Source organism: Prosopis cineraria, unplaced genomic scaffold (genome assembly GCF_029017545.1).
Source record: "Prosopis cineraria cultivar Desert tree isolate PC_DT_omini unplaced genomic scaffold, ASM2901754v1 PC1, whole genome shotgun sequence".
Classification (NCBI taxonomy): Eukaryota; Viridiplantae; Streptophyta; class Magnoliopsida; order Fabales; family Fabaceae; genus Prosopis; species Prosopis cineraria.
The window spans coordinates 17,689,959-17,714,860 of record NW_026555332.1 but is presented as its reverse complement, the minus strand read 5'-3'; the positions used below and the strand labels follow the sequence as shown (position 1 = coordinate 17,714,860).

Below are 24,902 nucleotides of genomic sequence, written 5' to 3'. Positions count from 1 at the left end.
AGGTTAGAAAGTCTTGATAGTCTAAGCATTGAGAATACTCCACTAGGTGAGACTCAAGAGACCACCCATATGCGATGAGGATACCTGGTCTAAAACAGAGCTTTAATAGGCCCAATTTCGCATAAGGCTAAAAGTCCTAGTTTGAGTATAGAGCTTGCTGTACTAAGTCAAATAAGGAGTGCATAAGCATGACCATGATGGATGAATGAATATGAATTCATGTATATACATATTATACTGTTTTTATTGAAATGATGTTGCTTAATTTTTTGTTTATAATTTTACTGACTAATTAGTATTTGAGGTTTATCCAAGTTACTAGGACATATGTCTCACTTTGTTACCTTTGTATACAGGTGAAGAGAGCATAAGAAGATCGAGAAAAGAGGTAAGGAAAGAGTAACCTTTAGTGGCAGTGGTATGACTACCTAGTTATGTAATGAATGTATAAATTCAAGCAAGTGTATGTTATTGTGTAACTTGTTTCACTTGTGATATATGTATATGATTGTGAATTGTTATGTGAAACTATGAGTATATGCATGAACTTGACCAAATGGTGAGGCTTGGCCCCATTTGCAAGAGTCGAGTATATTTGTGATCCCTGACCATATGGTGTGGCTTAGCCCCATATGAGAAAGTCGGATGATTGAAGTGGAACAAGTATATATGTGTATGTAATTATATGTATTGTGCCTTATATAAGGCTACAAGTGTATAATATGGCATTGAGAGATCAAAATGAGTAATTGATGTATTATGTGATATATTGTGTCAATCATGTGTATGTAGTCCTTTTAGACTTAGTTTAAAGCCCAAAGTGGTCTAATAGGACAATGAATGAGAATTGAATACTTAGGGTGCAAGTTTTAAAATAAAAAATAACTTTTTAGACTCGAGTGTCTAATTTTAGATTGGACTGTTAGATTGTGAAACATTCTCACTCTACTAATCATAATTAACCAATATAACTCCTAGTAATTAGAGACTTAACTCAAAAGGATGATTACTAAGGTTTAATTTAAAAGTAAGGAATCCTAAGTTTTCTAAATAAAAATGAGTTAAAATTAATCAAAATCTTTCATGTCAGAGTAAAAATAAGTTACGAAAGTATGAGATACCTTAGAGGAGTGAAAGAAGTCAAATATGTTTTAAAAATAAAACATGTGCTGCGATATAGTGTAATGCACCACGGCTTGTGCATGTTGTGCCATGGTTGTTTCTCTTTGTGCCGCGCACTGCAGCTCAGGCACCATGTGCTGTGGCATATTGCATGAAATTTCTACTGATTCTACTGTCATTTGATAGCAGAATCAAGGGAACTTCTAACTCACCTTAATTCTCCGTCCGATATCCGAATGACGTGATTTAGGTGTCTACGGAAAGCTCTTTATATGAACTAGCTAATGGCATACTTCCAAAATAAGTTACACTAGGAAGTTGGACACCCAAACACATTTCAACCACTTTTCACAACTTTAACACAAAATAGGTGTCTAAAACTCTCAACATGTGCCAAAAGCTTTTCCTAATACCTGGACCATGTCCAATGGACCTAGGACTATCAGTACAACATGCACAAGCACTAAAACATCAGTATAACAAAAATTCACTCCTCAACTCCATTTTACCAAAAATATAGAGGAGGAAGTAATTTGTTATTGCATCTTGCCCAAATCTTTTCAAAACATGTTTAAATCATTATTTCTATACTTGCACTAGTATTTTGGCCCTATAAACATATATGTGTATATATATATATATATATCAATGTACACAAAGACTAAGGGCCCAAAATAAAACTAAATTTCCAACAACAAAATAGTGCAAGTGTGATGGCATGTATCCTATAATTGGCAAGTCATATACTATTACACAATTAAGTCTAAACTAGAGGTATACAGAAAGAAATGTGCTAATTCCCAGCCTCTTTAGCCTTCTCCCTCTCAGCACTAGAGTTAAAGCCTGTAAATGTTAAATGAAAGGGGTGAGTCTAGCCACTCAGTAACTAAAGTTAAACCTACCTTTTGCAGTTATATACCAATTATAAACCAAATACATGCACAAGAAAATCAAGTATGTAAAACATGCTAGCATATATCATATCTTGTCATTTATCATTAAATAACATCTTTAACTCTCATAACTAGGTGCATTATCACCATATTCTCAGATATGTGACTTGACCCATACTCATGTGACTTGCCATCACTTAACACGTGTCATATGTCATATATTTACTAAGGCAATGATTAACTAACCTTATATCCTCCTTATTTTCTTAGATTGAAGCCATGGGCTGTAACATTGATTAAGACTCCGTCTGTGTGATTGGACTACTCAAACTTATCAATCGTGAGGTGTGACCCGGCCAAAGATTACAAGACTCACTTTTGGACCACGGCTTCTCTTATTCTCAAATCCGTGGGGTGTTTCATACCTAAGCTATTCTTCTCATTGAACCGGTAGAGATAGCTAGGTTCTAGTTCTTTGACAAACTATGGGATAATCCCTTGACAAACTGTGGTATAAGGCTATACCCTTATGCACCGGAGGGTAGTCTAAATATCATATGGATTTTTTTTCTCTACTTTTAATCCCTAAGCGGACTCCCACCATTAATCATGCCATAATCAACACTTACTTATTTTCATATTTTTATTTCATATATTCATCATCACAACAATCATGTTGGGCTCACGACCATGCACTACTCAAGTGTGTATTCTTACCATTTTCTCAACATTATTCTCACCTAAGTCAAAATTCATTTCTCATTAACACATAATTACCTCTACACAACATCACATCTATTTTTCAAGAGCATAAACATGTTCATAGTTCGAAAACCCTCTTGACTTCCCATTTTGCATTTCAAGCCAAAAATATCATTATGCATATTCAAATTCTCATACACTCATTGAAATGAATACATGATTTCATATTGAAAATCAATCCCATGCATGTAAGATTTATAATTCACATTTAAAAATCAATTATAGATCAATTGACATGTAACTACTCAAAGTAGAGTTTTTTCTGGTTACCTCAAACTTTTGAAAGGTCAAAGATTTACCCCTCAATCAATTAACTTTCAAGCTTGAATTTTCAATCCAATAGGTGACTAAGAGCCAATACTACAATCAACCAAGTTGAATTTCATTAAGATAACCAACTCAAGCATTTAAACCCTCAATCTTCACTTCTAAATTGTCTAACATTCACTGTACACGAGTTGGAGCCTATTTATTGGGTTTAATAATTACCTTTAGTCCCCAATAGCATTAATGAGCCATTAAATCGTTATTAATGGCATCAGAAACTTCCAACCACCCATAATAAATGAGATTTTCAGATATTAATGGTGCCCAACAACCTAAGACACCAAAACTCATTATACTTAGGTTTAGATACTCTAATTTACTTCCATTAACTCCATTTGAGTCAACAAATTTGAACCCATAACCTATATAGACTGAAATTCTACTTTCACTATCAAACCTTAACCATAAACTCATAAATGTGGAAGAAATGGGGAGAATAATGAGTGTAATACTTATCTTAGATGTTTGTAACCTTCAATATACTCTCAATGTCATCTACAAGTAAATCTTAGCAGAGCAATGTCACATCTCTTCGTTTCCTCTTTTCTTTCTCTCTATTTTTATCTCATTTCATATTTGATAAATTGTAGAAAATGGTCATGCGCCACTGTAGACGCACAAAGCATCGTGGCTCATGGCACAGAAAGGTCCTCCCTCGTTCAGAAGTGTCAGTGCATCGTGGTGGACGATCTCCACGTTGCGGCGTGTGGCATAGCAACAATAACTCTTTCTTTTCTTCTCCTTTTGATGCTTAGGTGGCCCGTCTTAATACCGGACCCATAATTATGGTTGAATTACCATCAAACACAATTATTAGACCTCTTTGGCCACACACCATTTCAACTTATTTAATTACCATAATTAGGTTTAATTAATTAAAGAATTAAAACTCAAGATATTATAGATCGTGTTCAAATTTATCTCATTAGATAGAATATATTATAAACTTTCTGTGGGCGCCTGAATCAATTCAATTAGACATCAGATGTGGAATTGGCACATGGCAAAAGTTCGTCTTTCGAGTTGTCATGTGATAGCAGAAATTGCTGTCATATATGTTACGGTGTATGGCACGAAGAGAAACAAAACATATCACTTTATGTCACATGTCGTGGCATATGGTAGTACAAACCACATCGCATAGCATGTTTCTCAAAAAAATAATTGTGCCTCTTTGAGTCTTGATATGTATGCTTGCGTTTTCATTAGCCCTCTTATTTGAATATGTTTTAATGAAGTTGGAATCCCACATTTTGAAAACAAATCGAGGGCTATTACTCTGATATGATATTGTGATTGTATTATAATGTGTGTGAAGAGGATGGTAAAGTCTGGATTAAGTAGGGACTTTACAGGATGTCACTATATTTTGCTTTTAAAAAGCTTTTAAATTTTCATTGTTAATATTGTAGCTATTTATTTGTGCTTGCTTATAGAACTTCATTTCACTCCTTTTATACACAATTATTTTTTTAAATTAGTTATTGCTGAAAACATCAATCCATATATTATCTTAGATGCCATTGTTTTTTTATAAAATTATAAAATTAATTTTTAAATATTTACTTTCTTTTAGTATTTGTAGTTTATTTAGTTTGAGGGGATGAGGAAACGAGGATAAAAGTGCTCAAACTTAGGTTTTTTTTTCCTGGTATCATAACAATGAGCTGTTTGCATTTTTTTAATATAAATAAATTGCAATTGTTTATATAATTCTATTTTACATGTTAATTTTATTTCCTAAAATTAATAAAATAGTATTTATTTAAACTTTATTTTTTAAAAATTTTACAAGGGGAAAAAATCTAGTTATACATATGGTGGATTTTTAATGCGTCCCAGATCCCTCTGAATTCTTACTTCAATTGGAATATCTAACAATATCGTGCAATTGGTATGCTATATGCCAACTCATCATCCGCATTTTCTATACAATGTAAGGTCTCATAAATTGTAAGACTCAATAACAAGCAAAAATAGTTTGAAAAAACGTGACATTTATAGATACGTTTGTATCATGCATAAAATACTCTATTGTAAATTGAACCCAAGAGGTAAGAAAAAAAGGCTTAAACACAAGTTATAAAGCGCTTGTACTATATGAATAGAAAATAGATATGATATATTGTGATAACACTTGAAAAATAAATTTTCTTCTTAAGCATAATTTTATTAATCATATTAATTTTTTTTATAAATTTTCTCCTTAAACATCAATGATTTTCAAGCTCTGCAATACCAGTTCCTGCCTGAATTATTCACTCTTGTTCAAAATGATTGTATGGGATTTGAACCCCACCTTGTTATTTAATAGTTAATAGTATTACTACTCTCTTCTTTGCCAAATACTACTGCTAATAGAATTCCAATAATTGAGACTTTTTATTAGTTTTTTAATTATATATTTCAATTCAATTCCAACTATTTAATTCTGAATCTTGAAAACTAGAAAATTTCTTATAATACAATTGAATTGATGATAAACAGCAACGTCTGGGCATGTTTTTTAAATTAAAAATGTAATATTCCAGAAATTTTAGGAAAAAAAATAATAAAATTTTTGATAAAGTATTTTAAATATATTTTGAAGTACGTTTGACAAGAGAGACAGGTGGTCCTGTGAAAATTTGCCTGTAGCGCTAGCCTCTATTTAAGGTTCCTATCTTAAGGAGCATTTTTTTATTTTTGTTACAGCCTACCTTGATGCCCTTAAAGAAAAGCATATCAAATATTTTTGTTTTCCCTCATCCCTCCATTTTTTCTCGCGCAATTGGGGACCAGTGAGAGAGAGAGATCAGTCGAAACCCTTTGTCCTCCTCCATTGCGCTCCTGTCTTCCTCCACCGTTGTGTTCGTCACGGGCGAGTGTGGCTATGCTGAAACCTTCCTCTTCTTCTGTCCATATTGCAGCTTGAAGGAGGGAGGGCGAGAGCTCGACTTCTTCCTTTCTTCCTCCTCCTCCGTCCTTTTCGTTGGCCACCGGCGATTATGGTGCAACTATCGTCGCTTATAGAGACAAAGCTCGTGATTTTTCTTTCTCTTCCCCTGTTTCACACTGTCAGCCGTGGCTAGTGTCGTCTTCGGTTTTGTTCTGCGTTGATGCTGTTTTGTGTTGGAGGCTTCAAATCCTTCCATCCATTACCTCCTTTGCTTCTTGGTGAGTCAAGCTTCATCATCTTTCTCTTGCCTTTTTTGTGTGAGTTTTGCGACTTGGATGATTGCTTAGTTGATGCTTGAGGAAAATGGATGTGTATTTGAATTTTTCTTGGGTTTAAATCATTTCTTGATGGACAGTTGGGTTTGTGTAGCATGATAATTTTAAATATTGATGTTGGGAGATTGTTGAGCAAGAGATTTGAAGCTTTAGAACTTTGATTGAATGGTTTGTTAATTAACGCATACAAGGTGTTTGTTAAAATGTGTAGAAGAAGAATTTGATTGGAATATTAAAGAATCGTTATGTAGTTTGTTTAGTCTTTGTGTTGAGGCTCAGAAAGATATAGGCATTATTTGAATATATATGCATGAATTTATATATTTGAGAGGCTTAGTGAGATGGCTACAAGGAAGGGATGGCCTCCGTCTCAGCCAGTGTTGGCCTGGGTTCATCAGCAGGGAAATGATGTGTGCCCTATACCAGGAACCCCCAAAATTAAGAACTTGAACCAAAATATTAAAGCATCATTTTTAATATTGCTTTGAAACGTCGATGTCATGAACTTACAGGAGAATAGAATTATACGTCCAGAGCCTTTATTCTATACTGCCCTAGCTCCTCTTCAATTTCATGTGTAAAGGTAAAAGGGAGTAGAGTTTAAAGAATCCTTGTATGCGTTTTCTTTTCTCTGTTTGATGGGCTGCATGTTTTCAAATTCAGTCTCTGCATATTGACTTATTCCTATGTATCATTTTTGTTGCTGACTAGGTTATTATTATTTTTTTTTCATAGGGGTGGGGGTGGGAATTTGATGAGCACTAGTGTCATGTTTGCATAGAAAAAAAGTTCTTATGATATCAAGCTTACCACTTCAACATTGTCTTTTCAAACTTATAATTTAAAGCAGACATTTTCTTGACTCGATTACAAGTTTCCAGCCCACATAAATTCTATAAACCTTTACTCTGTGTGTGTGTGTGTGTGTAATATGTGGTGGAAAGCTTTGGTTCCTAAAAAGAATCTTTTATGTTTGATGGATTGTTATTTAGTACACACACACACACACACACACACACACACTATTATTGATTACATAGGAGGTAATTATTTTCTATAATGCAAATCAGAAATAAAATTAGAGAATTTTGAGAATGACATTTGGTTGATAATTCAAGAATGAAGTTTATTTATTCTTATGATAACTTCTGGGACATGTTTATAAAGTTATTGATGAAAGGTTTGAGAAATGAAGTTAATGGAATTGGATAAACATGATGATAACGTTATATAATTATAAAAGAAGTTATTTATTTGATACTTTGAAACTTGGGAAATTTGTGGATGGGATGTTGATAATTATGTGATGCACTACAGCTTTGACACTTGATTTTGTGAATCCAATGCCTGAATGGTTGGATTAATTAATATTTATTTTCATGAAGAATGACTCTTCCCTCATGCAAGATCTCAAATTAGATGGCCTACATGCTTTCAGCTTGATTTGTTGAAAGTGGTACTTGTAGGAAAGTAATTTTTTGAAAGTGGGTCTGCCCAATATGAAGAGAATGATCGACACGAGAAGATATTTGATTTTTAAGGTTTATGCTTGTCAATAATATCTTGGGTATTCCATGCTGTTTTTCCTAAATATGGTTGATTTAGTTTTCTTGTTTGAATATTAGCGTTTGAGTCACTAGAAATCTAAAAGTGTTTCATAGTTTGGTGGAGAAACACTGGATATCATGGTTATATGCCTAAGATCAAACCCAAATTTAAAGCTTTCAAGGTTGTTAATTATTAATTTGGTTGAACTACTCTTTTAGTCCTCAAATTTCACTTGATTATGATGTTGGTCTCATTTAAAGTTTGTAATTTAGTTTCTATAATGTTAGGAAAAAATTGATTTTATTTTAAATAGGGTAGTAATTAAACATGTACTATTAAATTTATCAGAGTAGAGTAGCAGAAGTGTGGAGGAGTGCTATTGAACTTTATGGGTTTAGATAGCAATAGAATGTTTTTCTGTTGTTTTTTTAATTGCTAGGCATGCATAGTTTTATTCTCTTTCATTCTATAGGGAATCCTAATGAAATGCTTAAGAAAAGAACTATATAGAATTAAGTATTATTTATTCTCCTTATTGATTTATAAGTGTTGGATATGTTACTAAAGCTTCACTAAACTCTCAATGAAGAGTTGAGTCATTTATATTTGGTTAGGTATTCATTATCTTAAATTTCTTTGGTTTAATTATGCACTGAATAGATTTTGAGAATATCTAAAGATGTTATAACATGATTACGTTGTTTCCAAGTCCTTGATTTACTCTTTTAACAGAAAGATAGCTATCTTTTGACTCCTAGTATGTCTGAATATTAATTCATATTGTGGTATGGTGTGAAATTTCGGTTTATTGGGAAGTTTATTGTACAAGTATTTTTGAACTGAATGCATTGCTTGTAGTATACATCTATTTTGGGTTGGGTTTGGTAAATTGCATTTTGAAATGGATTATAGAATATTTATACATAAATGATGATTCGCTTTGGCATGAATTATAAACTATATTGACATATATTTATTTCCAAACTATGAATTTCCATTGCTTAAAAGGGCATCATCATACTAAAAGAGATTTTAGCAAGTATTTGGATATAGATTTGAAAGTGGGATTTATAAAGTATTTGATAAATATTTGAAATTGAGATTTTTGCAAGTATTTTTATAGTGATGAGAATCTTTTTATTTCTGAAAGAAAGTTTCTACAAGCATATAAGAGTCTATGAAAGAAAGTTTGAAAAAATAACTTATAGATATTTTTGGATCCTTTTACAACAAAAAGTTTCATATATTGAAGAGTTGATTTTTTGATATACCTAGGAATATTTATAGAGGAATTAAACACAGTGCATTCGTTATTTGTGGCTTTTGAGTTATGCCTATTATTTGTGGCCTTCGAGTTATGCTTATTATTTGTGATCTTCAAGCTACGCCTGAAATTCGCAGCCCATGTGCTACACTTGATATTTGTGGCTTTAAGTTGTGCCGAATTCATTAGTTACCCTCATGGACTATGCGTTCAAACTTGTTTCTCGTGGTCTATGAGTTATGTTGGATTGGTGATTTATCCACATGGGTTGTGTGCCTATGATAGAAATCTCGTACTATGTGAATTCCTCTAGAGGGATTGAGCTCATGAGCCACACAATGAAATTGTGGGAGAAAGTAATTGAGCACAGGTTGAGATTAGAGACAAGTATTTCTGAGAATCAGTTTGGTTTTATGCTAGGTAGATCAACTACAGAGGCGATTTATCTACTAAGAGAATTAATGAAAAAGTATCGTTGTAAAGATAGAGATCTACATATGGTTTTTATTGATTTGGAAAAAGCTTATGACCGTATACCAAGAGAAGTGCTTTTGAAAGCGTTAGAAAAAAAAAAGGAGTACGGATTACTTATATTAAAGCCATACAAGATATATATGAGGGGGTAAAAACTAATATAAGAATGCCTAGTGGTCAAACAAAAGATTTTCCTATAAAGATTGGACTATATCAGGGATAATCTCTGAGTCCTTATTTGTTCAACTTGATCTTAAATGTTTTGAAGGAACATATTCAAGGGGAAATTTCGAAATGTATGTTCTTCGCGGATGATATAGTTCTTATAGCAGAGACAAGAGAAGAGGTTAATTGCAAACTTGAGTTATGGAGGAGGACATTGGAGTCGAAAGGTTTTCGTCTGAGTAGAAGTAAGACAGAATATTTATATTGTAAATATGGTAAAGGACTATTTGACAATAATTTGTAAGTGAAATTAGGAGATCAAATTATACCTCAAGTGGAAAAGTTTAGATATTTGGGAGCCATTATTCAAAATGATGGCGAAATCAATGGAGATATTTTACATAGAATTCAAGCTGGGTGGTTTAATTGGAGAAAAGCTAAAGAAGTTATTTGCGACAGTAAGGTGTCTAATAAATTTAAAGGAAAGTTTTATCGCACTGCTATCAGACCGGCAATGTTATATATTAGTGAATGCTGGGCTCTAACGGGACAACAAGAGCATAAAGTTGGAATAGTAGAGATGAGAATGTTACGATGGATGTGCGGACATACACGTAAAGATAAATTTTGAAATGAGCACGTACGCGAAAAAGTGAGGGTGGCACCTATTAAGGAAAAAATGGTAGAAAATCGGTTGAGATGGTTTGGGCATGTACAAAGAAGACCAAGGGAGGCACCAGTGAGAAGAGTGGAACATATAACTTTGAGTCCGATTAAGAGAGCTAAAGAAAGGCCTAAGAAAACACTCTTGGAAGTTATTGAATGCGATTTCTTAATTAATAATATTCCTAAAAGCTTAATAAATGATAGAGTACAATGACATCTTGCAATCCAAGTAACCGACCCCACCTTGTGGGATAAAGGCTTGTTGTTATTGTTGTTGTTTTTTTTTTCTTCTCTAAATTTTCGTTTTTGGAAAGAATTCTTATTTTGAATTTTTGGATAAGTTGATGCTAGGATTACTATTACGAAGTTTATTTTGTTGCTATAATGAGTTTGAAAGTATGTTTCATGCACTTGTTGATAATAGTATTTATCTCATTTTATATTGTGAGTATTGTGTCAGTAAACATTTATCCATGTCCATGTTTATATATTTGAAGTATTATCTTCTGGTCTTGAGGAAATAACATGATTTGGAATATATATGTATGTGCATGTTGATTTATCATGTACTTATTGAATTGTTTGTATTTCATGCTGGTCACATTTGATGTTTTGGGGCGTGACCAAAAAATTCAATGGCTAATCTAATATGGAAAAATTAAACATAAAACAAATCAATTGCTAAATTTGAGCCAAAAAAATAGATAGCTCAATAATTAGGGAAAATATTAATTGAGGGCCTGTGGAGGTATTTTATATCGAAGAAGAATCTTAAGATTTTGATCTTTCACTATGCTCTTAGTTCTTAGTTGAAAATAAGTTTTTATGAAAAATGACTTAATTGCCTCTCTTAGTGAAAGAGAAACAACTAAATAGGAATTGGTTGTTGTCAAAACCTGAATGGCTTGTTGTTTATATAGGGTGAACACTTGTTTATTGAACATGAGTTGTCAATTTTTCAATCTTGTTAAAGTTTAAATATGTTGTCATCAATCACGAATTGGTTATTGTTTAGACTCGAATGACTTGTTGTTTATGCAAAGTGAACACTGGTTTTATTAAATTTGTACTGTTAGTTTTTCAATTTTGTTAAATTTTGAATGTATTGTTAATCATGAATTGATTGCTGTTGAAACCTGAACGACTTGTTACTTATGCAAGGTAAACATTTGTTTCATTAAATTTGTTTTGTCTGTTTTTCAATTTTGCTAAATTCCAAATGTGATGTTATTAATCATGAATTGATTGTTGTCAAAACTTGAATAACTTGTTAGTTTATACAAGGTAAACACTTATTTTGATCATTTTCTATAAAAATTTATTTTCAGTTAAGAACGAATGGAGTGCATCAAAAAATCAGAATATTAGAAGGTCCTTTTTGTGGTATTTTCCCAAATAACTATCACTCTGTTCGTCTTCACACACAGAGACTCCCAAATCACTAGGCCTTAATTGCGGGATGGCATCAGCATCTTCCTCCTCCTCGACATCCTCACTACTCCCCCCAAGTCCTTTCATAAGCATATAGAAGTAGAGGTAACGCTTGTTTCTTATTCAAAAAGCAGCAAGTTTGATTGTTCGAATTCATGGAGTCTTACTATGGAGTTCAGAAGTCGTGTGGGACTGTCAGTATTAGCAATCTTGGGCTTCGACTTTTATGGCGCACTCTCCATATATTTGTCAGCATTTGGTATTCCATATTAGCTCTGGGTAATACATGTGAAAGCTTCCTGATCTCTTGGGGAGTATTGAAAAGCTACGAATTTTGTAATTTGGGGAAGCTTCAGTACATTGCAATTGTGATAGAAAGTGACGATGCTCATCAGACTTCAAAAGTTGTTGAGCTTTTGCAGTGGTTGGATTCTATTGGTGTGAAGAACGTATGCCTCTATGACAGGATTGGAGTGCTCAAGAAATCTAAGACAACGATTTTGCAGAAATTGAAGATTGAGGAAGCTAATGAAGCTGACGCACTCCATGGTCCAAATCATATGGCCATAGAATTTGTTTCGTATGCAGATGGGAAGGAAGGGATGACAAAAGCAGCCAACTGGATTTTTGCTCAAAATTTGAAACGACATAATTTTGATGGAGCACTTGATGGTCAAAACTTGACAGAACCTCAATTGGATAAGGCTTTGGATATTGTTGGTTATAGAGGCCATGAACCTAACCTTTTGTTGGTTTATGGACCTGTGAGGTGCCACCTTGGTTTTCCTGCATGGAGAATGAAGTACACGGAGATTGTGCACATGGGATCATTGAACTCCATGAGATACGGTTCCTTAGTGAAGGCCATTTCTGGGTTCACAAGGGTGCATCAAAACTACGGCAAATGAGAAGTATTTTGCTGGTTGTTACTTAGCATAGGTATTTACAATCGTGAGGAAGACCCCTTCCTTCGGTAAATTTTTAAGATGTAACACGATGAGAAATAGAATTGCCTTGTCATATTTCTTATTTAATTCTCAAGTTTGCTGATACTATGGCTTGACTTGTACTTTGCTCTCTCAATTTATGGAATCATAAATTGTTTGCTCAGAGAAAAAAGTCTACCACTCCTTGCGTTTGCCAATGCTTATATGAATCATTATTATAAATTTATTCATTGGCCAAAAAGAAACAGGAATGTTTGCGTAAATAATTGGATTCCATTTAGATTTCAGTATTGAAAATAAAATGGTGCAAGTGGGGAATGCTTCTTGCCCATGATGATTAATAGATTATTATATACATTTGCCAAAGAAGAAACGGGAATATTTGCATCAATAATTGGATTCCATTTTCCGAGTATTGAAATAAAAAATAATAATAAGGAAAGTGCACGTGGAGATATATGCTTTCTTGAGCATGCTGATCAACAATTGCTGTATGATTACAATAAACTTGATTGATAAACATCAGAATGTCATCATTAAAAACTAGTAAGCCATTATGAAGACTGGAGCCAGAGGCTACATTTCCTAACAGGATAAGACAAAGTGGTTCAAGGCTAAATAACTCAGGCCAAAACGCCTCCTCAAACAGTTTTCAAGGCAAGTTTTAATACCCTTTGGCATTACATGACACTAGAAAGGATTTTCATAATGGTAAGCATAGAATCACTCAATTCTTCTGCATAAAAAGCACACTATTCAATATGTCGTGCACACACATCCTTTCTTAAAACCTCAGGAGTATTTGGGCCCACTGTTCACCGATAGTGGCAGTAGACAGGGGTATACATGCAGCTTTCAGCATACTTCACAAGATTTTCAGGGCGAGGGAGAGGTGTAGCCAACCCTACAATCATAGTTCAATAATTGCATGAGTTCAGGAAGGGAATGCATGCATTCCTGAGACTCAGGTTAGTAGTATGAAATGGGTTGAAAAAAGTTTAAGCGAATGAGAAGCGTCCACACCTAGTTCATATGCCTTGGCAGCAACATTAGCAGCTATATTAGCTGAGATTTTTCTGATGTCAGAGAATGGTGGGTATGTCCATCCCTTTTTGTTGTTCTCCTCTATCACTTGTTTAGCCCAGGCTTCCGCTGTGCATGACATAGTAATGACGTTAACTTGAGCATTTCTTTGTTATTTTAACAACCACAAGTAATTACTACGGATTATTGGATTTCTACTTTTTATAAAAGACATTTACAGTGGAAGAAATGAAGAACAGAATATAATGTATGTATAATGCTACATTTGTCATCACCCACTTACTGGCTGCTAGAAGCATATCACCATGTACACGAATTGCTCCCGAGATTACTGAACCCAGAATGAGGCCTGGGAAAGTGTAAGCTTTGTTTGCCTGGATTGCCAAGGAAGGCAAGTACATGATTCTTAGTCGTTGAACCGTTTAAAGAAGAATCACATAAAATAAGGTCCAAGAGATTGTAAAACCTGGCCAGAAGCATAGATTTTGCCCTTTTATTCAACAGGATCAAGTGGACTCCAATTGGCAAAACGAAGGTGAGAGAGATTTACTTGAAAACAGAGCTGAGCATTTCATCATCAGAATTAATGTCTGATAAGTTCTCCGTGCTGAACTGGTCATATAATTTTTCATTTAAAAATCTCTCGCTGTCCATTTTCCTCAACAGACAATAATTGAAGGAGGGGATCCAAGGTTAGTTCCATGCAACCAGAGCAAAACAAGAATTGAGAAAATCTTAAATTTCATCTGAAGAAACTTGAAACAATCATCTGGAATTGCAACTGACACATACCAATTGATCAGCTTACTATTAACATAGGTTTCTTTGAATCAATATGGATACTCTTTGGAATATATTACAATTAAGATATAAAAATACATGCTTTGCAGTATTCACAAACAGAAAATGTAAGAGCACAAACAGTGATAAGTAAAAATATGAAAATTAAGCTGTATAAGAGAACTAGAATGAAGACAATAAAGTAACATGCGGAGCATGGAACAATAAGCAAAGATGACATCAGAAAACAGAATCTTTGACTTAATACACAAAATGGGAATAAAAAGCACAAAATAACATTTCTACTTTTAACAATATTTGAGAAAACATACATGAGGAATTTGAGATTTAATTGTCAAATTTTTCATGTATTGACAGGAGGAAGTGGAACAGGAGAAATTCATTAAAAAAACGCACGTCAGATATAAGTGTCATGGTTCCTATCTCCAAAATATTCAAGGAAAAGAAGGTGGGAGAGGAGATTTACTTAAGAACAGGGCTGAGCATCTCCTCATCAAAATCATTTTTTGACCGTTTCTCTTTGGTAGAATGTACATGTAACTCTTTCCTTGAAATTCTTCTGTTCTGCATTTTCTTCCGACAATTTAACAAGCATTAACTTAGTTTGGATATTGAAGGTCAGTTTCATGTAGCAAACAGCAATGTTAAATAATATCCATTGACAATAATCAAGGTTTGGCCTATAGCCTTATGACAAATTATCTCCCACTTTGAAAGCCTTTACAGCTAGTATCTTAGCTGAAAGTATAGCAAGGGATGTTAATGAAGCAATGAAGAGTCTTGTATAGAAGACTACAATCAATTAGGAAGTGGGGGCAATGAATAAAAATGGAACTTGCAAAAGCAAATTCACATCCACAGCGGGAGTAAATTGTTGTTTACTAGTAAGTATAACCCTATGAACAAATATAATGATAGGATATATCTTATGAATTCTGTTAGTCAACACATGGTTTCTAAATAAGTTGGCTTTTTTATGGGCTTTTACTAAATTTCCATTCTGTTAAGTAATAGGCACGTGATCGTGAGTGGTTATATATCAGTATGCATGGCACTATACTGGATATCGATTAAGTGAAATTCTATTCTAGATCCTTCTTTTCTCTTCTATGAATTTCTTTCTTCTCTCAATCTCTCTCCTCGCCTTTTCTGTGTTCTGTTGCGTCTATTTTTTCTTTTCAGGGCTATCATTGATATTAGAGCAGGACGCTCCTATGGTTGATGGTACTTGCTCGATTGCTATTGCTAAGGAAGTTGAGGACAAGTTATGACTGGACATAGATACTTGTTTCACTTGTCTTGAGGCTCAACTGTAGGGTACTCATGAGTTGCGCAATTAGATCCTTGGTTTGTCGGATATGGTACGTCGGCTCTCTATTCAGGTGGGTGATATACAGGTTCTGCGTGATTGGGGACAGTTAGATGGTGATTATCACATTCCAACTTTATACACAAAGCTTGATTTTCCTTCTTTTTCTACTACTAAAGGTGAGACATGGTTGGTCAAGTGGGAACATTTATTTGCTTTGGATGGGATGCTTAAGAATCGGTGAACCATTCTAGTAAGCATCGCTTTGTGCGTATAAATGGTTTCAACATTTTGAGAAGGGTTTGAATGGTGTTGTGCCTTGGCACACTTTTGCTGAAGCTGTCCGTATTCGATACGGACCCCTGAATGAAGATCCGATGGAAGACTTGGTGCATTTGTGGCAGATGGGTCGAGTTTTTGATTATTAATGGGATTTTGAATATCTCATCTGCAAACTCAATCTTCTTGAAAATAGGAAGATTAGTTACTTTATTGGTAGTCTCAATCTAGAGCTCGCGACGGGGGTTAAGCTATTACACCCTTAGTCTTTGTTAGAAGCATTCAAGCTTGCTTGATTGCAGGAATCTCATCTGGATGCACTATCCCAATTTAATATGGCTACTATATCAGGTAAGCTTTCACTAGTTCATACTCTACCAAAGGTTTATTACCTACTCCTAGCTTACCGCCAAATGCTTTAACCTATCCTAGCAAGGATAAGCCGTTATTGACCGATAGCAGGAAGGGAGTGTCATCTTCTACGGTGGGGTCGAGTTTGACTAAAGGAGGAACAAGGTGCTCAAATTATTCTTTCAAGTAGAGACTATCTCGAAGTGAGTTGAAGGAGTGCCATGCTAAGCCATAACTATGTGCAAAAATAAAAGACTCAAATCTTCTTGATGGAACTCACTAAGAATGAATCAAATGGGTCATCTCCTAATATTCAACTTGTGGACAGTGATATTGATACTATAGGAATTGAGTCTTTATCGGACACCCTTATTATCTCTCTCAATGCCATGTACGAAACTTCTAACTATAAAATAATGCGAGTTATTGGTCTAACATCCTAAGTTTCAAACCTTAAAATTTAAAGTGCTTAGAAGGGTAAATTGGTAAATTTATGTGAATTTTAAATAAATGATGTTTTGGAAGACTAATGTGATTGCTGGATCATTAGACAAACTTAGATGAGGGTTAGGTCAGAGTTAGAGCGGACCAAGGCACGGAGTGATGCCTAAATTTGCTTTGAGCTTCCTTGTGCCATTCGCCATGATGGACACACCATGCGCTTTAATTGATGTGCTAAAAATTTGCACTTAGCAGTTTGCACACAAGCAGAAATCAGAGAGAGAAAATAAAAGAATCATGAGAGGGACAATGGAGGAAGCATTTTGCTTTGCTAGGGCTTCATCTTAGGAGCATTTCAAGAGCATTTTGAGTAAGAATCACCATTTGGGTAGCTTGCTATTCCTCTCCTTCCTTTTTTATGTGAATTTTTGTATGATTGGGTTAATATGGGATTTGATTTTCATTTTCCTTGAGTTATAACTAAACCTATTGATTTAGTTAAGGTCTTGGGGAGTTAAATCAAGCCTTAAAACTTAGGTTTATGGATTGTATAGTGATTTGAAGTTTTTGGGTAGGGTTTGGACTAACCCTAAGTGAAAAGTGGGAGTTGGGGAGCAATGGGGATAATGAAGTGGTGTTATTAAAGTGTTTAGGTACTAAATGAAATTAATGGAGTGTGTTAAGAGAATTGGTAAGGTTAAATTAAGGCTTTGAGTATAATGGGTACTCAAAATTATGTTAAAAAGGGGTTAATCAGTGTGTGGATTAATGATTAAATATTTAATCTTGTATATTAAATATTAATTGAGCATTGTTATGCTAGTAGACATGTGAGGGGCCATTGTTTGACCATGGTAACCCATTTAGTGATAAAAGGGTTAAGGTAACCAAATTGTCTAAACTCCCTATTTGCATGTTTGGATGGTTGTGGTTAATGTTAAGCTAATGTTCTTGTTTTGTACTAGTTTAGTATTAATATGAAATGATTATGATTTAGAAATTTCATGTGAAGTGGAATGGAAAATCATGTTTTGAATATTGAGATTTTGAAGACTAAATTCTATATTCAAGTGTAAGTGCTTGTGAAATTCTCTGGTTTATGGTAGATATGATTATTATAAAGGAAACTATATGTTATGATTATGTATGAAATTGTTGAGCATATGTTTGACATGTTCATCGTGAAAGGGTGGGAGTTCATTCTAGTGTGGTGTTGGGGACATTGTTTGGAAATCTAATGGTACACTGGCACCATAGAGGCCCTGGTACATAGTTCTATATTAGTGTAGAAGTTCCAGTACTATGTGAGATAGATTAAGCATTGACACCCCATGTATTCATGGATAGGAGGAATCTGTGGTCCATAATGGGTGATGGCACTTTTGGTCAGGGTTACCTCTTATGATTGGCGAGCTTGAGTTAGTCCAGTCACATGAATTTAGTTTTATTGAGTTGTCAGCCCACAGACTCAGTAGGAAGATATAAGGAGGGTATAAGATAGAGTGTTGATTATACATATCATTATATAGCCATATATATGTGTATGAAACTTGCTATATATATTTTAAGTGTCACTTCACATGCTTACTACTATTCTCACATGTGAGTAGTTTGATTAGACTATTTGGTTATTGAGTCCTCGACTTACCCTATGGTTACACTTTTCAGGTGAAGGCTCTGATAGAAGCAAAGCGAAGAAAGGTGCTATTGATCATTGAGGGGTCTAGTTCTATAATCCTTTCTCTTTATCTTCATTTTGTAATGAATTAAGTATGCATATGCCAACTTAGAAAACATATGTTATTTTGAGAGCACTTGCATGAATTATGTTGTTAATTAGGGGTATTTCAACCTGGAATGTTGTAATTGTGATAATAGTTATGAGAGGCCAAAATACTAGTATAGATGTTGTTTTTATGTTGATTGTGTGTTTGGAATGGCCAGAGGAATGATTATTATGAGTTGTTGTACCCCTTTGAATTTATGCTAAATTAGGGATTTTGATGGCTAAATCGTGTATAGGATGTTATTGTGATTTAACTATGCATTTAGATTGTATGTGGTCCATTTAAGCTAGTTCAAGTAGTATCACTGTTATTGGCACTTGGTATATGAGTTTGGACACTTTGGTAATTGTTTTGGAAAGAAAATAGACCATTTTATGTTCGGGTGTCCAATTTTTAATGGCTTGAGAATTTAGTTGTAAGACTAATTCTAATAGCTAGGTGGCTTTAAAAACTACATGTGGATGCTTGAATCGCTCAAATCGGACATTGGATGACAAAATAGCGTGCTTCAGAAGTTGGTTCTAGGATGCTGCTATCATGGTAGTAGGCGTGTGCCATGGTGCAATGTATAGAGAGGGAGGCAGTCCCTCTGTATAGTCTGTCGAGGTGGTTATGGTCTATGCCATAGTGCACTGTGTAAAATCTAGAATTTTCTAGATTGTTCCAATTGCATTTCTTAATGTTGTTATGGGTTCATATGCTTCTGTTATCTTGTGTAATTTTTTTAAACTAGAGTTTGAGCTTAAACATATTTCAAAAAGGGTTTTTCTAGGGATCTCAATTTTTTAAACTTCTTTCTAACCTTGTTTTATGATAGCTATTTAAAAGGGATTTAATTAGTCTAGGTTATCATAACTATTTCATGTCATATGTCTGTGTATTTGGTAATGTTAGGGATGACATTACAATTTAGTATCAGTTTCATGCATTCCATGACTTGTATATGTTACACTTACCTTTTGAGACTGGTATATGTGATTGATATGCTCGATTGTGTTGTTTGTTGCATTTATGTGTAAAAGTTGGCATATATATTCGTTACACTTACCTTCCCCTTGTATAGTTGTTTAACTTGTCCAATCCCTCTTTTTTAATTACTTCCATCCTTAGGAGAAGGAAAAGGATGGTAAGAAGATGATTTGCTAGAATTGTTACTAGTAGTAACCCATCCAATATGGAGGTGGTACTGGAGATTAATGAGCTACTATTAGAGAATTATATTTTGATTGGTCAAAAATTAGAGCAACCAAGGAATGAGTCATAGGGAAATAAGGCCCTATTACTTGGAATGAGGAATTTGATGCAAGAAATCTATAACTCGGCATGAGGACAAGGTATACCTAAAAATGAAAGGTGAAGTGGCGACAACATAACTATTGAAAAGGAGGAAAACATGTATGAAGAAGAGGATGAAGCATACGAAGAGAGTGCACCTAAGCAATCTGGGGCTTTAGGTGGCAATGGTTCGTAAAACTCCATAGATCAGCTTGGAAGAGTTTTTCACGATTCCATTTACCTACTTTTGATGAGACTATGAATGAAGGGGAAGCTAAGGTTTGTATTGAGCAAATCAAAACAATTTTTGGGGCAGTACCATGCTCAAAGGAGCAAAATGTGACTTTGGCTTTAGTGTTGTTTGCAAAGGAGGCCAAATATTGGTGGAAGTTAATGAGATCGATAGGGAAGGGGAAGGGGTGCGGGAAGGGGAATGGGAGGTGGAGGGGCATCTGGCCGAGGGAGAAGGAGGAGGTTGGGGGAAGAGCATTCGATTGAGGGAGGAGCTTCGCTGTTGATGCCAAAGGAGGAGGCGTCAAAGAAGGAGGAAATGAGGGAGGGGGCGTGCAGGAGGAAAATGAAATAAGGGAGGAGACAACTAATGGGAGCAAAATGAGGGGGGAGGAAATGTTAATTACAAAAATTTCTATAACGGATGACAACCTCACCCAATATAGAAAATCACTTTTCTACATTGGGTAAGGTTGTCACCTATTGTAGAAAATAATTTTTTATAGTGGGTGAAACCATAGCTGTAGAAAATGAATTTTTTATAGCGGGTGATCACCTACTATAAAAAATTCATTTTCTATAGTGGGTTACCCAATGTAGAAAATATTTTCTGCATTAGGTGTTGGTTCACCCACTATATAAACTATACTATACTTCACCAAAATTATAAAAATGCCACCGACTTAACTTTTTACATTGTTTTCCTTATAACCAATGTAGAGAGTACCCTTTAAATTTCATGTTTGTACCAGTGATTGAAAAGCTGACAACTCAAGCTTTTAGAACCAGTATTCATTTTGCATAATAATAATTCATTTGGGTTTAAACAATAATCAATCCTTGCTTGCTATAACTTGTTTGATAAGATTGATGGTTAAGGTATATGAGTTATTGCATGAAACTGATGCATATGTAGTATGGCAGTTGTGTATGCATGTGAAAGTGAAACCCTAGTCTAAGGTAGAGGTATTAGCCCTGCTTTGTATAAAGCTAAAAAGTTCTAGTTTAGAGTGTTGATTATGATCCACTAGTGGGACTCAAGAATGTATGAGCATTCATATATAGCTAGAGGTGGGAGTTCACTTTGTGAAGATGTGTAGACCATAGTCTTGGTCCCTGTGTGTGACGCCTATTGCCCTTGTGATTTACCATAATTGATGGGCATGGTTGGGCTACTCCTTACCACTCTAAGAGTTGTTGGTAAGGAGGAGTATTTTTAGATGTGGCTTTGATTTTCCACTCATATTTTTAATCAGATCCAACCTAACAAGTTTTATTTAAGAGCCTGCCATCTCATCAATAGATAATGGTTTTTTTTAACATCGTTAGTCCTTTTTTAACAGTTTTATACATAAAGGACTAATGGAGAAAACTTAAAGGACCCAATAAAGATATTAGAAGATAATTAACTAAAGTTGTGAGTGATAGAAGTAACTTAGGAGAAGTACTCCACTATTTTTAATATCTTGAGAGAGGTGTTTTTTTTTTTTTTTGGTTATAAGCGGAATTTACTCCTTATACTATGAAAAAAATTTCAAATGATAAAAATAAAATTAAAATGACTACTAGCAGAGGTGATTCGTACCGTACCCTTCATACTATATAATACTCGCTCTAAATCATAATATAAGTTGTTTTTTATAAATTTTGTTGGTCTAAAATATAAGATATTAGGTAGGTGTTAAATATATTTTTTTTCAAACATAACCACATTTTATTAAATAATTGACAAGCGTGTTTCAAATAAGACAAATATTATATTTATTACATTCAAAGGCATGATTGAAAAGATGTAAAAAAAATTTAAAAAACCAAGATCTTAACCAAGCTTTTTTTTTATAAAAAAAATAAATTTATTAACAATGATTTATATTGTGGTATGAAGGAAGTATATAGGTTAGTAATACTCATAAAAATGAAAAAAAACACTTTAGCTTTTTTTATATAAATTTGTTGATTTTATACTGATATCCTAAAGGAGTTGAGAAACTCTTCAAAAAACCTTTTTTTTATAAAGTACTAATTGATGTTTTCCTTTTAAAGTAGGGAAAATTAATTTTCCAGTGCTTATAATTTTATTAAGTTTTAAATCAAATTCCTACATTTTTTTTATGAAGTCCTTTAAGTTTACATGATTAAATTTGTCAGCTTCTCTCTTTTAGGCTCTGTTTGGTTTAAATGGAGGGGAAGGGAGGGGATGGGAGGGGGAGGAGGAAGGGAGGGGGGCATCCCCAAAATTGGGGGAGGGCCTCCAACCAAACAGGTCCTTAAAGCCATTTAACAGGGATAAACGATGTTATGAAGTCTCATAGATGATGGTGAGGTGGCAAACAGCCATGGGGAAGATTGGAGTTTGATTAGACATTTAGATGGTAAAATAAAGCCACCTATAAAAATAATTTTCAAATATGACCAAAGTTAATGTCTGAATTTTTTTTTTGGAAAATTAAAAATAGGTCTCATATAAAATATTTATTTATAAATAAATTTCATGAATTTATGAAAATACATTTAAATCTTATAAAACTTTATTGTAATTAATTTACTATGTAAAATGACATAAATATCCTTAGACTCTCACCTCTTTGACTAACATTGACTTGCTATTGGTGGTTGTTGACTAGTGATTGATAATCCTTGACCGGTCACTAACCAATCAAACATAAATTGTTGAAAAATATTTTTATTAAAATATTAATGCTCTAATGTTTACAAGTCAAACATTGCAAATTAGTAAGTAAATATTTAATATTTACAAATTAAAGTTCATAAATTTACAAGTATTTTGCCCTGGCTAGTGAGAAACATGTGAAGAATAAACTTTTATTAAATGAATACATCTTCATTTGAACGAGAAATATCCATAGGGAAATTATCAATTATTCAACCCAAAGTGTGAATGATGACAGATACAGACAACACACAATAAAAATACGTGATTAATAATTCAAACAAAATTGACTATGAAGGAACTATAGTTAGAGTCATAGTACTTAGACCAAAGCATAACACCTCCATACTTAGTAGAATTCTTAATGACAGGAAGGACTTGAGAAGTGAGATTAGACGCAGGAATGTAACCTCCAGATGCAGAAGCCTCAGGAGAAGCAGGCAAGCCCAAGAAAATCATAGTATCATTAATACTCGAAACCCATTGATTCCACTAAGTCTCGAGAAGATTCATGTCTCCATTATTAGCATACTCACATGGTGGGTTATTATAAAACTGAACCCAAACATGGTCAAATAAGCCTGTGTTTAGAGCATTCCCAAGAGATGCATCAGGAAATGGACATTGTGGTGAAGCCCTCAAGCACACTTTCTTACTGTTACTTTTATGGTTATTATTATAACCTGAGACGTTTCCTGCAAGCGCGTCCAAGTTTTCGTTACTGGCTGCACCTTCGATGGAGAAGTCAATTCCATCCAACACAGCATCGCCAAGTGGTCGGTACGAGGATGTTCCTCCGAGGAAGTTTTTCCAAAGGTAAGAACCTACCTGGTTTGCATCGTTGGGTGAGGAAAGATTGTAGGACCCAGAAGCTACTCCTATGGACAGGAATACCTAGTAGATTATATTATATAAACTAACATTATTAATAGTTGGCGAATGAATATCTGAGCTGTTTATAATTGGAAAGACCACCCAGTTCAAGATGGGTTAGAAATTTCTAATGTAACTTTTTTTAATAGTCTTTTGTAATGCCCTACTTTTTCAACTTTGATTTTTTCTTCTTCTTTGGAGCATTAATTTTTATATAAAATAAGAGACACATCGATATTTTGAAATCTTAAAATGACAAAAATATGTATTCTTTTGTAATTTTTCAAAGATAAAAGTGTATAATTTGATAGTTTTCTTTAAAAAATCATAAAAAAATACAAAAACTTATATTCTTGAAGTTCAAGATGTCAAAATCTTCTTATTTTATGAAAAAGCTCATGATCTACAGAAAAAAAGAAAATAAAGTTGAAAAATTAGAACATTACAAAATACATTCGCCAAATGTGGCACATTAGAGACCGTACCCCTGCCCCCCATCTATGCATATTCTTTATGGAGAACAGCATTTAGGTCCCACAATATTAAATTAATGATATTTAAGTATTCAATAATTTTTTTGAAAATTAAATTAAAAATATTAATCCAGATAATTGCATGAGTTTCAATTATAAATAGATATTTGATAAGTATCAAATGTATAACTCTTCAATTGTAATGAGAATTTTTGTTTACAAGAAGATTATATTAATATCTGCACATGTACAGCATACCTTGATGTTCTGTTGCCGGCACGATTTAATCTGAGAGCTCAATGTAGCACAAGTACTAGTTGGGTCACAGTGATCTGCGAGGTTCACAACAGGAACAGAGCCATTTACAATGGAGGATAAGAATGCAGTGTTGACAAATTCGTAGTTCCCAGAAGCACACGTGTCTTGTAAGCTTCCCTCTTGGCTGTGTTGGCCCCAATACACAGCGATCTTACCAGCTTTTGAACCAAACGCTGCTACAGATAATACCACAAACAAGAATGAATAACAACTCACTGATGAAGATTTGAAAGCCAT

General features: G+C 34.0%; 1 protein-coding gene and 2 pseudogenes across 2 annotated transcripts; 1 reads left to right on the top strand and 2 right to left on the bottom strand.

The window, feature by feature from the left end:
* The first annotated feature begins 5,818 nt into the window (after nucleotides 1–5,818).
* LOC129322582 (uncharacterized) lies at nucleotides 5,819–13,057 on the top strand. 2 transcript variants are annotated; one of them, XM_054968881.1, is made up of 2 exons: nucleotides 5,819–6,260; nucleotides 11,862–13,057. In XM_054968881.1, the coding sequence occupies exon 2, from the start codon at nucleotides 12,021–12,023 to the stop codon at nucleotides 12,771–12,773; it is 753 nt and encodes a 250-aa protein (XP_054824856.1). In that variant the 5' UTR covers nucleotides 5,819–6,260; nucleotides 11,862–12,020; the 3' UTR covers nucleotides 12,774–13,057. The 2 variants fall into 2 exon arrangements, with proteins under 2 accessions (XP_054824856.1, XP_054824862.1); XM_054968887.1 differs by having other exon boundaries at nucleotides 11,763–13,057.
* Nucleotides 13,058–13,627: 570 nt separating this feature from the next.
* On the bottom strand, nucleotides 13,628–15,285 carry LOC129319912 (NADP-dependent malic enzyme-like; annotated as a pseudogene).
* Nucleotides 15,286–23,277: 7,992 nt separating this feature from the next.
* On the bottom strand, nucleotides 23,278–24,902 carry LOC129302855 (acidic endochitinase SE2-like; annotated as a pseudogene).